Here is a 14884-nt window from a genome sequence, read left to right on the forward strand (position 1 = left end):
CTTGGCAATAAAGTCACAAGAATTGTCTTCTGATCTTCTCTTGACTTTGGGTTTATGCAAGCAAAGCCAGCACAAGTAGTCTCTTTTTATTTCCAGTCTTCAAATTAATTTCAACATCTGAAGAAGAATTTTTACAGCACGACTCTAATTAGCACCTATTAGTAAAGCATCATAATTTAATGGAATGCCCTTCACTACAGCCAATAGCATGTTTTTTATTATTTAAACAGGAAAGGATGCAAGCTTCATGCTTTGGAAGCTGTTTGTCACAATAAACAGTTCTCTAGTTAGATTTTTCCTAGTAAGCAGGGCAGAAGCTTTCTAATTATATTTCCAGGTCTATGCATTCTAATGCACTAATCACCTCCATCCAAAGTTACCTGTACATGGGGTCTCCTTTTTCTCAATTTAACTTTTGGTATGCCCACACCAATTTGCTGAAGTAACAAAAAAGCAGTAATTTATATTTTTGCACTATTAGTTAATAGCCTACTTATAGAATGGAAGTGTTTTCTCGACATCTGTGCTGTCCAGTGCATGTTTACTACTGCAAGCAGAGACTACCCCTCACTCTGATCTTGAGCTCTGAGCTCTCTTCCAGAATTAAACACAGTTTTAGGATAGGGAAACAAAAATCAGACATATGTTAATGTGAACAAAATTAACAGAGAGCTCTCCCTTCCACATATTCTGACAGAATAACATATAGAATGAGAATAGCTCATTTATTTATTTACTTTTATATTTGATCCTAAAACTCAGCTCCTCTTAAATTTCTTAAATAACCCTAAACAGTAAGAAAGAATATTGGACCTCACTGAATGCATATGGATTTTTAGGACTGTCTAAAATGGGTTTTGATCAGAACCATAGCAAAAATGAAGAGGAGGATTCTAATCTTTAGAATAGATTGAGAAATAGAATTATTTACTGCTTTCAAAATGTAATTAAGATTAAGCTTGTTAATACATGCTTAATGGACTCACTTCAGTGACTATGCTTGTTTGGTGGTGCATCCACCTGTTCTCTCCCATAACAGTGGGAAAAATATATCCATATATGCAGACACACACAAAGAAAATTAACAATAAAACATAAATTAAGTACTATAAAAAAAGTAGCTAATTACACACACATAAAAATAGTTTAAGCTGTTTAAAGCTATATTAAGATGCATATTAAAAATTTTCTTATTATGCTCTGGCATAATTTTCACATATTTCAGCAAATAATAACATGATGGGAAAGGTTTAAATTAACTTGCTTTTGAATTTGTTGTTTGTTGACTTTTCTCAGTTGTGCAAACAACTTTACAAACTTCAGGACAATTTCTCAAAATATTAATTGTGTTGAACCAGTTGTGATTTGAGGAAATAGATTTTCAGAAGGAAAGCAGAAGACATTCAAAAGAAAGAAGCATTGGAAGTGTAAGAAACCCTCACCTCTTCAAAGGTAAAGACGCAGTTATGTTTTATTTTACAACTATTGAAAAATTGCTGGCAAAGAGGGTTAAAATGATGTTTGTTAATAGGTTAACAGCTACTGGGAGGTTCAACTAAAATTAATATGACATGTTAAAGAAAGTCCATGAATTCTAAATACATCTGTCTTTGTCGAGTACCTTAGTTTTAAACTGTAGCTCTTGTATCAGTCTGAATAGCATGCACCACCCCACACAAACTGGGAGTGGAAAAGTCTAGTCTGTGCAACTGTTAATAACAACAATAACAATAATAATTCAAATGCTTCATCTTACATTTAGACATTGCTCTACAACATAACAATTATTACTTATAAAACATCCTGTTTTAAACATACTCTAAATCAAAGTTTTGACCATTAAGGGAAAGCATCCCTGGACTGCCATATCCTTTTAAGAGGAAAACTACACAGAGAAACCATGAGATTTAGTATCCTAATAATCCACCTCAGTTTGCCTAGATTTAGTTGGGATGAGCTGAGTTTTAAAAAGAAGTTTTTATTCTTCAATGTTGTAGGGCAACAGAACAGGATTACAGCACATCTGAGATGGACAGAGTCCATACCCATCAGTTTCTCCCAAGATTAGGTCTAAAATAAGACTATTGCATTGCTTCTTTTCACATTACTCTTATGAATGAAAAGAGTTTAATTTGCATACAAGGGAAAGATAAATAGGCCCATCACCATCACCTAATTACTAATAACCTCTAATTAAGAAAAGATTGGGTCAGTAATGATGCAGATTTTTGCCTCTGAAGAATTCACCAAAAAAAAAAATCAAAACTTCCATTTTTTGAGACATGAAAATCAAATGCAGATATCCAGAAACTGAAGTCCTGCTCAATTATGGAGACTATATAAAATCCTTCATTTCCATGGTTTTCCTTTATATTTTTGAAGTGTCTTTTAAAATAAATCAAAAGGGATATCTCATTAAAAGTTACAGACAAGTTATTCTTTCTCTTCTTCAGAAGCACTTTTTTCTTTCTTGTGTTACACACTTGGCAAAAAATTTCAAATGTATTAATTACTGCACCAGGAAATTAATTCAAATATTCACAAAGTTGACTTCTCCCAGAATAAGAATTAAATTAATCACTAAAATATGTAGATGAATGCTTAATTTCTTCTTCTGTCTTTGACAATTAAAAAAGTTATTTTAATGTTGTCATTTATATAATATAACCATAAGAATTCAAAAGACAAAGTTCACTGAAAAGAAGCAATTAAAATATGAGAATTTTCAAGAAGTCCACTAAAGAGAAGATCGTTTCACATGGAGAAACCTTTCATTAAAACCAAGATCAAAGTTCTGATTTTAGGAAAAAAAAAAATACCATCCATTCCTGTTGAAATTTCTCATCAATGTCAGGGAGGCAAGTTAAGAAGATACAGACAAAGTAGGATTCTCCACAAGGTAAGGATTACAGTTAATGGATAAAGGGACAAACTGAAATATTTGGTTTCTATTTTCCTGAAATTTGATTGAAGTTGTGTCCTAATCGTATTTAGAAAAAAGTATCATGTTTAAACAAGTTAATCTACTAAAAATCTAGTGTTCTGGGTAGGGGTGCTCAGCTAAATCCATCCCAACTCTGAGATCAGGTTTCAGCTCTGGTAAACAAAAAAACAACCAAGTAAATAAATACAACAATTCAAGTAAAATACATTGTGTTTTCCTCTGATTTCTTTGGTTTTGCAAGTATGAAAATTTCAATATTTTAAATGAGAAAGCATCACAAAAAAAAAGGTGCACAAAATCTCAGATTGCTTCAAGATTCTTCACAATGATTATACTGTTTTCACAATGATATTACAGCTACCACTAATTGTTTTAATATTACTATGTATATTAAAACACTTCACATGTATAAATATGCATTCAAATTATACATATTTTTTATTTTGTCAATAAACAAATTCAATACAAGCCAAAGCTGGTGGATTTGGATGAAGCCATATATGCATCGCAGATTTTCCTAATACAGACAAAACTGAGAACTTTCACTATTGCTGTCTCGTGCCTTCTGATTTTTTCTGAAAATATACCCTTAATATAGAGAAGTAAATTAGAAGATGTTTCATACCTTTGGTTGGAGATTTGGATGCAGTAGCACATACCCATTAGGATCAATTGCAAAATAGTATCCATTTGGACAAAGCTGAAAGAAAGAAATGAAGTTTAGCATTATATGGTTTTAAGTAATGAAGAAAGGGTAATTAATGGTTTTCAAGAAATGCTCACATTGTGGAAAACACACGCCTCAGGCATTATGAAGTATAAGATTACTAACACAGACAAGATAATTTCTTAATATTTACTCTTTTAGGATCATAGACTTGGAGAATGATTTAGGCTGATGAAACCTCTGAAGGTCAGCTGGTACAACCTCTCACTGAAAGCAAAAAAAATAAAGTCCAACTTAAAAAATAAAGTCCGACTTCGAAGCTGGACTAGGTTTCAATTCTTTGAATACCTCCAGTGGAAATTCCACAACCTCAGGGAAGGGCAGTCTGTTCTCCTTCTTCCTTAATTTCAGCTGGAATTTCCATTGCCACCCCTATGCTGGTAGCCTCTTTTTGAGGCAGTGTTAAGGTCCATTTTCTCCAGAATTCCCATTAGCTAACCCTTAGGCTCCTTCTTCAGCCCAAATGCATCTCAGGTTCTTCCTGTGTACCAGGTACTGCAGACCCTCAGCCAACTCAGCAGCTCTGCACTGGGCCTCAGAATATTTATTACACTGAGGAGATCAAATTTGGACAGTGGACTGATGCAGATGTTTTCTGCACAGCTGGTTTTTACTGCCAGGGCACACTGCTAACTTATGTGCTGTGTGTTCCCCACCACAACTCCCAAGTCCTTTCCTGCCCTTTGAGGCAGCCTGAGCTGTGGTGTGGGATTACTCCATTCTAAAGGTAGGACTTTGCATCTGCCTTCAGTCAGACTTGTGATGCTCCTTTTCCTCCCCAGCTTTTGTTTTCCACAGCACCAGTTATTTTCATAGAAATTCCACAGCTAGATGTCTACATAAATAAATCAATCATACTGAGTAGGATACAGACAGACACCTATATTAAAGAAATTTTCTATAAAGACCTGTCCTAGACAAATGGCAAATATTTTCAGCTGAAATGATTGTGCACTCTGCATTAAGAACTAAACATTTAACTAAAGAGCAGTGCCTTAAGATACAGGAAGATAATTGCTTGTAATACATCCCCCATTGTAAAAGCTGACTTTTACACAGTGCACCCTGATGGACAAATCACACAGAAACAGATATATGGCTGGACAGAAAACCACCAGACAATGAACAACAAGAGAAAAGAATATAGGAAAAGAAGCCTGGTGGTATTTTGACTAAAATCCAGTCATTGCAGCATGAGTTATGAAAGAGCACGCACAGAAATCCCATATTAAACATCCATTATGGGAAACCACCAGTGCAAGCAGCTTACCGTGAATCGGGGCGTCAGTTTCTTTATGTCCTCCAAAGAGACATCAACCCCCATTACTCCAAGAATCAGCTGATTCTGGTAAAATTCCAAAATGTTAGTATGTATTAGACATATTTACAATGCAGAACAACTGGAACAGTCAGTAAAATTGTATTTTTGCCTTCATGTTTTTTTTGACAGATACATGTGAGAAGTTGCCTATTTAGTTATGTGTCTATTCTGAATATTTTAAATTATGTCAAAATGATTCAAAATAAAATTTAATAAATTTAGAATTTAGTCTAGAGTAGGGAAATTATTTCTGAAGATTAATTCTTTCCTGGATGAATAAATAATATATGTAAGGACATAACAGCTGAAAGCAAAAATGATGCAATAATTTTGCCAATTATGCAGATGCTAAACTACCAGCACCAGCACTGAGCTACTTTTCGTGCTTAGGTTGGGCAGTTAGTAAGTGAGACCTCAAAACAATTAACTCTTTGGACTATAGTATAAAGATGAATGAAAAATATTCCAACACAATAAAAAAACCCAGTGAATAAAAGAATCATCAGCATTTGAAATCAGGGACTCAGGCAGTACTATTATTTTGCATATAATTTATTTTTTTACAACAGAAACGGAGGGCAGTCATTTACATGGTGTGACCTGAATCCCTTCTCCATATTAAATAAATTTGTTAAATTTGCTGGAGGAGGAATCTTTCAGCCTATAAATATATTCAGGCAGAGATACAAATTGAGCAGATTGGAGTTCTCTTCTTGCTCCTGTGTACTAGATCACATCTGTTTTATTTCTCAGAAAGACATCCTTTGATAATCAGTAGTCTGTCACTTTGAACAAGACTCAGACAATTCCAGGCATTGTCTTGTAGATAAGATTAAGCAACTTTTTTTTTTTTTTAAAGGAAGCTAAGAAAACTATTCTGAAAGTAAAGTAAAGAAATGCCAAAACCTCATTGATTCATTCTATGTAATAGCTGAGAAACTGAATCAAATAATATTTGGTCTAAATTTCTATATATTTTGACCTGAATGGAGAACACCAAAAGTAAAGTATTTACAACACACTGTTCAAGTATATTCCAGGTCTGTTTTTTGTTTTGTGAAGAGGACACAGATTCCATGTCAGACAGTAATAGGGATGGGCAATTTTATTTATTCAACACTTAGAATTTAATCTAAATATAGTGCTCTTTTCCAATATAATTACTAATTATGTACTACTTTATATTTTCTACATCACTGCCTTTTACTCTGAAATGTCATAGCCTCAGAGATTTGCTAGAAATTTATCTAGACATGATTTCTTAGAAAAGTCTAAATAATATCATCATCTACTTCCCATCTATTGAGCACTTAATGCATTCCCACTGCCACCAAGGCACAGGGACAGATAGAGGAATGTCACACCCTGAAACTCAGAATGACAAAAAGGGTAAAAGAATGCACTGCATTTTCTTGCTCCCAGGAAGTGATCAGGTAAGTGGATATGATCGCTTTGTTTCTGATGTACAAGACAATTACACTGCAAAATACTCTGTGGAAATACACATACTTCAAGGCATTAAACATTAAATTTAATTTATATTGCTGCTACTTTTTCTTTCTTTGAACGAAAAGCTTACGATTTTCCCATTTTGTTCCCTTGTTAGATTGAAGACAGGCAGAGTTCCTGTAATCACAAGGCCCAGCTCCTAAAAAATAACCAGTAAAGAAGGGAGAAAAAGACTTTAGTTAAAAAGCAAATGTTAAGCCATAATATATTAGAACAATGGAAGAATGTGTGTAGCTAAGCAATTACTTTCAGTTTTTGTAAAAAACAATTACTTTCAATTTTGTAAAAGAAAGAAAATAATAATACTTCACTGACTTGATGAATAGAAAATTGAAATTTTTTTTTGTCCATAATTAGTGGGATTAATATATTATTTTTTAAAAATAGATGATGGTCAGCAACTTAGGATATAAAAGTTTCACAAAACCTAAATGTTATGCAAACATATTTGCAGCTACAATATTCACTACACAGAAAACTATGGATAACAGAGAGGAGAGGAGAAGAGAGGAGAGGAGAGGAGAGGAGAGGAGAGGAGAGGAGAGGAGAGGAGAGGAGAGGAGAGGAGAGGAGAGGAGAGGAGAGGGAAAGGGAAAAGGAAAGGAAAAAGGAAAGGAAAAAGGAAAGGAAAAAGGAAAGGAAAAAGGAAAGGAAAATTAAGCTTAGAAATAGTAAATTTCAATTTGGAGTGATGATGTTTGTGTTCCCAAGTCACCGTCAGTGTGATGGGGCCCTCCTCTCCTGGAGATGGCTGAATTCCTGCCTTCCCATGGGAAGCAATGAATTAATTCTCTGTTTTGCTTTGTTTGTGGGCACAGCTTTTGTTTTCCTATTAAACTGCTTTTGTCTCAACCCACAAATTTCCCCTTTGATTATCTCCCCAGCCCCACCAGTGGGGGTTTGGTTGATGGCTGGGGTTAGACCACAGCAGGTATATAACACATACAGGAAAAAACAATAGAAAAATACAACACAGAATTCCTCTACTTTTTCTACCATCACTACTTGTGGGTGGTGTGCAATGATGTCTATCATGGGCTTGGCAACATCAAAGTCTCCTCTGGTAGTGAGGCAACTGAGGCAAGGAATTTGCATTTACTTGGGAAGATACAAGAAATCTGTTTTTTCTTTAGTAACCTTCACAAATCATACTGAAAATAGGATCCAGAACACCTTATGTTCAGATACCCAGGAAAGTTTAGTTTTCTACTCCAAACTGTCCATAGGCAGATTTCTACCTTTTTTTGTGTGATTGTTTGGGTTTAATTTCAAACTTTTCCCCTTCATTTATGCTTACTCTCCTTCTATCTAGTTTATTGAGGAGTCATATCCCTTTTCTCCCTTTGTTTCATTTGGGAAAAAAAAAAAAAAGCTAGAACACCATATGAATGCACTCTGGTGTAATCTGTTCTCTCTTTTCCCAGTCTAGTAGCACCTTTTTGAATTTTAAACCATCCCTCATGAACTCATATTTGTGTATCAAAAGAAAGGTGATGATGAGGTCAGAATTAGTAAACTTACAAGCAAAGTGAAGTGGATTTTGTAGGAAAAGAAGAGAAATAGGGATTAATCAGTAGAAAAGACGTTATTTAGAAGAAACATTGAAAAGAAACATAATGAAACAGGAGGGGGATGTAGTATGGGGGATAACACAATATCCCCACTATTAAAAATAAAAAAAAAGGGTAAAGTTAGAAAGGATAATAATTATGAATAAATTTTGCCTAACTGGTAAACCCAAAAGTATCTGGAAATTCTTGGATTATCTTGAAAATGAAGCCAGAGCAACACATAAATAGAATGTGAAGGGACGGGGCTAGAAAAGAGGTGTGAATTGCTACAAATACATCAAATTACTAAAGACAGTCTTGAAAGCCAGACTGAAATGAAAGTTCCTCTTCAGAATTTCATAACCTGAATTTATGCTCTAATGTGGCCTCATGTAATACACTTTGCATTACTTTAATCTTAGCCAAAAAACAGCCACTGGAAAGTAAGAACCAAATGATAGGAATGAGTCCTTTAAGCCACAAGCAAGAAAACTGTAAGCCCTACATGAGGAAATTAATTTAGGGAATTTAGAATAACAAACCATGTGACAACATAGACACACTCCCTTGTACAATCAAGAATCAGGAAAAGGCTTCAGAGGGGGTTGGATACACCTATGCCTTTATGGTCTCAACAATTTGAGGCTTTACTTCAGTACTTTACCTTGTTTTCCTACTTTATGTACATATAATTATGTGTATATCTATGTGTGTGTGTGTGTATGTACATACAAAAATATATGTATATACAATTATACGCTCACAAACACACCTGTGTAACACATGAAGGCAGAAAACCTTTTAGGAAAAACTGAATGAACCCACTGAGTATATAAAGTAACACAAGAGATGCCTGCAGGTGTCACTTATTTTACTTGATTAACAGATCTCTATTCCTAGTTACAACTTTATCTTTGGCTTTACAACAGGATATGTACAGAGCATAAGAACGTCTGTCATCACATCCTTTAGGTTTCCAGTAAGTACCTCAAAAATAGCAAACAAATCGTGGTTAAGGAACTTCTGGACATTGAAATTTCAGTGAAAAACTAGTTCCTCTGTGTCATGCTCAGTTATATTGACAGTAAAAATTATATGTTGATAAAAAAATAAAATTACAGGAATGCTGACTGACGGGAAGATGTGCATTTTGACATGACTTTAGATGGCTACGTGAGCTTGGACAAATACATGAGTCCAAATCACCATTTTGCAGTAATTTTTGCCCTGTTCCTCAGAAGCAGGTTATTCAGAGCAAGAGATTAGATTTCTGCTAACAATACTTTTCCTCCTGTAGTTTCCTGAGTATGTTTGTTTTACAAGACCGAAGTGATAAATTCAGCACTAAGAAAGCTTTTCATATCTCTTTTTGTTTATATCCCCATGATTTACACTGTCCAATTAAAGGCTAAAGAAATCATTACCTTGAGCAAGCAAGCAATTAACAACAACCCAAGTTCAAAATTTGTGCAAATACTTAGTAATACTGATAGATTTCATTCTGCCTGGAATGTTCTTTGGAAGGAGAAAAAAAAAAAGAGGAAAAACTAAGAATTCTAGGAATTCCTCCACACCAGAAATGACCTTTACTGCAGTAGGTACAACAACAACAATGCAAAGCTATGTTCCCTCTTTTTTCTTCTTCTTTTTTTTTTCTTTCCTTAAGCTGAGAACAGCAGTGGCCTGTACTTCAAAGTCTGCAGAGAATAAACTGTTTTTCTCTCCTAAATTTCAGGTCACTTAGAAGGATACTAGGTGCAAGTAAGACCAGCACATTATAAATAGATCTCTTCCTAGAGGTTGTTGTATTTATGTGTATAGATGTTAGAAACACAAGAACATCATGTTTGGAACTATAGGAAATTGGATTCTTGGGAAAGCAGACACACATAGTTACTGATTTTCTAAAATTCTTACTTTAGTAGAGATAAATACATATCATACCAGAGCATCCAGATAGACATTTGTCCATTGGACTTGTTTGGCTTGCTCTCCAGCTAAAACCATTGGTCTTCCCAAAACATCCAGATATTCCTGTTAAAAAGTGTAATGAACTCATCAGAAGGCAATTATTAGATCAAAGAGCACAAGCACTATTAAAACAAACAATAATTAAATAATAAAAATTAAAATATCAAGGGAAAAAAGGAAATCAAAAATCACCATTACTACAGGAGAAGCATTTATTTACTTCTTAAAAATTGTACCACAAAATAACTCAGTCTCCAGTTTGCAGTATTTACTAAAAAGGTAATTCCTGTATTTCATTCCCAGTCACACAGACCTTACACACTCTTAACCACTGCTCTTTTTCCACTAACTGAGAATTACAACTATTTTTATTTAATTGCTAATGACATAAAGAAATTGCAAGCAGATTACAGAACCGTCAACCCAGAAGAAAGAGTGGACAATGGAGGGTGAGTGGTGTAACATCTGGGTATGTTAAGCTCCTACAGCAACAATTTCTGCAACTTCTATTGGAATAACAAAAATCAGAATTATAAAACCTCTTTTTCCTGTCTTTCTTCAGTTTATGAATATGGCTAAAGCTGGTGATCTTATGAGATGTCAGGTTTCTGGACTTCTTTGGGAGTGGATGCCATCAAACTTTTTTCAGTCATCAACTTTTTCTACTTGTCTGATCTTATTAGAGATATGTCTTGCCAGACACTGTCTGGAAGAGTTTAACAGAATCAAAGGGTTCTTATTCAAGCCAAAAAAGGATTCTTATTTTCTGCCAAAAAATGTTATTCCTGGCCTTGGAAGGACAAAGAACTGCTATGATATTTCTCTGCTGTTCTGGACATGTGAGTATCTGGACTTTCAGACAACGGAAAAGAATAATTGTTCTTCTACACTGTCCATCTTCAGTTTGGAACTCATCATAGAACCCCAGAATCCTGTGCCTTTATTTATCTACATGCAAGTGTGCTAGCATGTTCCTACATCCTTTTTGAAGGAAAGAAGTGCAGTCTCTTCTGAAACAGTTGGATCCATCCAGGTACCTCTCCTATAAAGCAGGATTGTGTTGTAGCATCCACATGAGTTCAGATGCTCTAGCAGGGCTATCCCCTCACATACATCCACAGCAGTGATAAAAACCTCTGGATCATGCAGAAAGCATGGCAGAAGGTGAAGTGAATGCCTAGGCACATTATAAAAAATAACTGGTTTTATAAACTTTATCATAAAACTGCTGTCGTGTCTCAACATCAAAGTTTGAGGGACCATGTAAAGCCTGGAAAAAAGCTGAGCCAAAAGCACAGTCCTTGTGCAGAGGCCTGAAGGACACAGAGCACTTCAGAACTTCAGACGCTCAATGATGTGCCCTGGTCAGCCTGCTTGGGAGGAGGTGAATGCGACCAGTGCTGTGACCAGCACCTCCTGCTCTGGGCCAGCTGGCCAGGGCAACAGGGATAATGTTTTAAACTGGTCCTCTGCAACCACTTAAAATAAAAAGTAGAACATTTTAAGAGAATAATCCCTTAAATATAGAAGACTTTTATATATATATAAATAAATAAATAAATAAATAAATATATATATATATATATATATATATCTTCTCTTAATGTAGTGCATATTAAAATTTAATTGATTTTAGCAGATGTGAAGAGCAAACATACCCAAGAACATATATTACTCCACTTTTTGTGTGTTAAAACTGCATCTGGGTTTGGCCAACTCACTTACCTGGGTGTTTATCCTTATGGCTCCAATAGATGGGATTTCATAATAATAACCTAAAATTTAGAACAGAAATATTGTCATTTTACTATAACAGATTGCTGGCCTCTTAATCTTGAGGAATTTCATTTATCTTATAATTTCTAGTCTAAAGTCTATTGGAATTATTGTTTATGAATGAAATACATTTTAGTAGATACTACCACAATGCACAGCCATATGATGGGTCACCATTCCATTCAGACCAAGGTAGTGACTCTTAAGTAATGACAGTTATAATTTGTTTCTTTTGGCTGTTTTGGTAAGGCTGTATCATATACTGAGTTTTTACTCATGAAATCCCAGTTAATATGATGTGCAAGTATATTTAATGTTTATTTTAATATGCTGAGACAGAAACATAATTATAGACTGAATGCATATAGGAATGTAAAAATAGCTATGTTCTGCCACAAGAGTGAATTCATAGTATAAAAATATAAGGCACTCTGTGGAATGAAAAAAAGCTAATGGGTATTTCTCCTACACTGAGAATGTACATCAGAAATGTCTTTATTTAGCACTGATTTTATTGCTCATTTGTTTGAATTAAAAATATTTAAAATACTGTCCATGTAATAGGACTGAAGCCAGGCACTGAGATCCATCTTCAGTCCAAGAAAATTTTAAGTCATATTGGAAGGAAGAATCAGAGAATTAGAGAGGTAAAAGTATTGATATTAGTAATTTCCTTTGCTGTATGCAAAATCTTTTAATTTAGGAAAAAAATAAATAACACTGCTTCTTTGGATATGCAAACAAATAATCACAGGAATTTTGGACAGAAGATTATGATCATTTTGCTTCAATAATAAGATGACATAGGTGGTTATGCTTTAAACCAGCTGGTCCTCATTTGTTTTAAAACAATGGAGGTCACATGCACACAGTATTTTGAGATACAAAGATGTAAGTTAAAAAAAACTCTGTTCAAAACACAAATGTCAATTTTCTGTTGACATTTACCTGACAATACAATCTGCTCCTCATGGAGTTGTAGTATCCTCTGCATGACTTGTCAGCATGCTGAGGGTTTCATGAGGTTATGACACATATGTATGCTCTACACCCAGGCTATGGATTCTTCTAGTTTGGTTTTTCTGTTTTTTTTGGTGTAGTTTTTTGTTTTGTTTTGTTTTTGTTTTGTCTTTTTTTGTTATTTTTTGATTTTTGTTTTTTTTTTAATCTATGCATTTCTCTTATCTTTGCTGTATGTTACTCTTCTGCCTGAGCACATCTTTATCTCCTTCCCTGGCAGTCCTAATTTTCAAGAGCCTTTGTATTTCAGCTCACCTCTCACCTCTTGCTTCTCACCAATTTGTAAAACAGTTTTACATTTTCAGTCAGGCCTGGAAATTGCTCTATTTAAAACATAAGCAAATGTTTGATAAATTATATATTTTCCACTTTTCTCTATTCTTTTCTATTATTTCTTTTCTATTTTCTGCTGTATCTCTATATCTTATGACTTGTGCAATTATATTAGAAGATATTTGAGGCTCATATTTTCACACACTTCCAATGTTTCTGAGTATATTTTGAATCCAAAAATTTTATGTAGAAAACATTATATTTCCTTACTTTCACCTTTTTTACTTTTTCTTTTTGTCCTACATAAAGAAAGCAGAATAAAAATAGAAAATACAAGAAGCTCTCAAAAATGAAGAAATCATAGCAAGAATAATTTTGATATTTTCATTGAAAAAGGGAGAAAAAAAAAAGTATCTCATCCCTTGTAAGTTTTGGAGAAAAAAAGAAAGAAATGTAACCAGCCAACCAGCCAACTAACCAAACAAAACTCCCTTTGTCCAGACCACTTAATTTAAACCAGCTTTGACTAATTTCTTATCTGTCATCAGTTCCAACTTTACATAGATGGCTATTACAACAAATATTCTCAAAACTGAACCATAATGGCTTATTATTATAAAAACTACTGTGGTAGTTTTCATGCAATGTGAAGTTTTAAATAAAGTAATAAAGAAATAAATATACCAGTTTCTCAATTACATGTGATTTTTTTCATGTATATATTATGTAATGAATTAACTTTTGAATATTTTGATAACAAATAGAATAAACTTAAAAACCAAGCTGAAAAATCTGCCATTTTTAGAGAACAAAGATATCAGCTAACCAAAGCTCTAGTGAAAATCAGTCTAAAAGACAGACACAGTACCTTTATTTTCACAGGCCATCCACTGTATGGGTCCTTTGTCATAATTATGTTGGCCCACAGAAAATGTGAACACGCGTACCTGTGCAAGTCAAAAACCAATGCATATAACAACTATTTATCATTTATTAGTTGTGACCTCAAGTCAATGATACCTGGATTTTTCATAAATTTGAATAAATAAGAACACTATGAATTCTCCAGTTTTCGTATCCATAAAAGATATGAGAGATGTAAAAAATAAAAGATTATGGTATTTTGTGTACTCCTATTATTTCTTCCATAAAGTAGAATCAAGAACAATGCTCTTTTACACAGCCTTCCTACTTTAAAAGTCTTACATTGGTGATTGTTCATGAAGTATTTTAACTTTTAGGTTCTTTGTTCTAGGGTGGTAATTATAATTCTTCAGGTTTTGTTAAATTAGTTGACAAAACATATCAATATTAGATGCTTACCAATGGCTTAAAAGAATATATGTGTGGCAGTAGAATTCAAAGCAATGCGAAACAGGACTTTTTAGGATTTAAAATATGAAATTTTCAGATACTACACAAAACAATTTCTCATTTTGCTCAGACTCAGTGTTCTTTATGTAAAACCACTAAATTAGTTCAACAGACTTCAACTTCCATACAATGGTTAAGCTTCTGATTTTTCACCTTAAGCTCTTGATATTCATTTAAATTGTGGGGTTTTTCAGCATAATTCCATTATCTTTCACAATGCTACTCTAAACTATCTCAGCAACTGTAAGGAGTTATGGTTTCAGAAGAATTTACCAAAATCTCTCCAAGTTTTGGACTGAAAACAGACTTTTCAGCTGAAATTATTTTCCTTGCAAATATTCTGATTTGAATGAGAAAAATTTAAAACCAAAACCTGGTATTGCTTTAAAAATATTAAAAATCTTACCAGACAGACAGAC

General features: G+C 33.9%; 1 protein-coding gene across 2 annotated transcripts in view; it reads right to left on the reverse strand.

The window, feature by feature from the left end:
- The window catches only part of CACNA2D1 (calcium voltage-gated channel auxiliary subunit alpha2delta 1), a 366545-nt gene that overhangs the window by 42703 nt on the left and 308958 nt on the right, over positions 1 to 14884 (reverse strand). For both annotated transcript variants that reach the window (XM_066550936.1, XM_066550937.1), the window contains exons 13-18: positions 13960 to 14038; positions 11748 to 11797; positions 9996 to 10085; positions 6572 to 6640; positions 4942 to 5016; positions 3570 to 3644 (exon numbers count right to left, since the gene is read on the reverse strand). In XM_066550936.1, coding sequence (XP_066407033.1) covers positions 3570 to 3644; positions 4942 to 5016; positions 6572 to 6640; positions 9996 to 10085; positions 11748 to 11797; positions 13960 to 14038 — 438 coding nt within the window. The remainder of the gene's footprint in view (positions 1 to 3569; positions 3645 to 4941; positions 5017 to 6571; positions 6641 to 9995; positions 10086 to 11747; positions 11798 to 13959; positions 14039 to 14884) is intronic.

Source organism: Molothrus aeneus, chromosome 5 (genome assembly GCF_037042795.1).
Source record: "Molothrus aeneus isolate 106 chromosome 5, BPBGC_Maene_1.0, whole genome shotgun sequence".
Lineage (NCBI taxonomy): Eukaryota > Metazoa > Chordata > Aves > Passeriformes > Icteridae > Molothrus > Molothrus aeneus.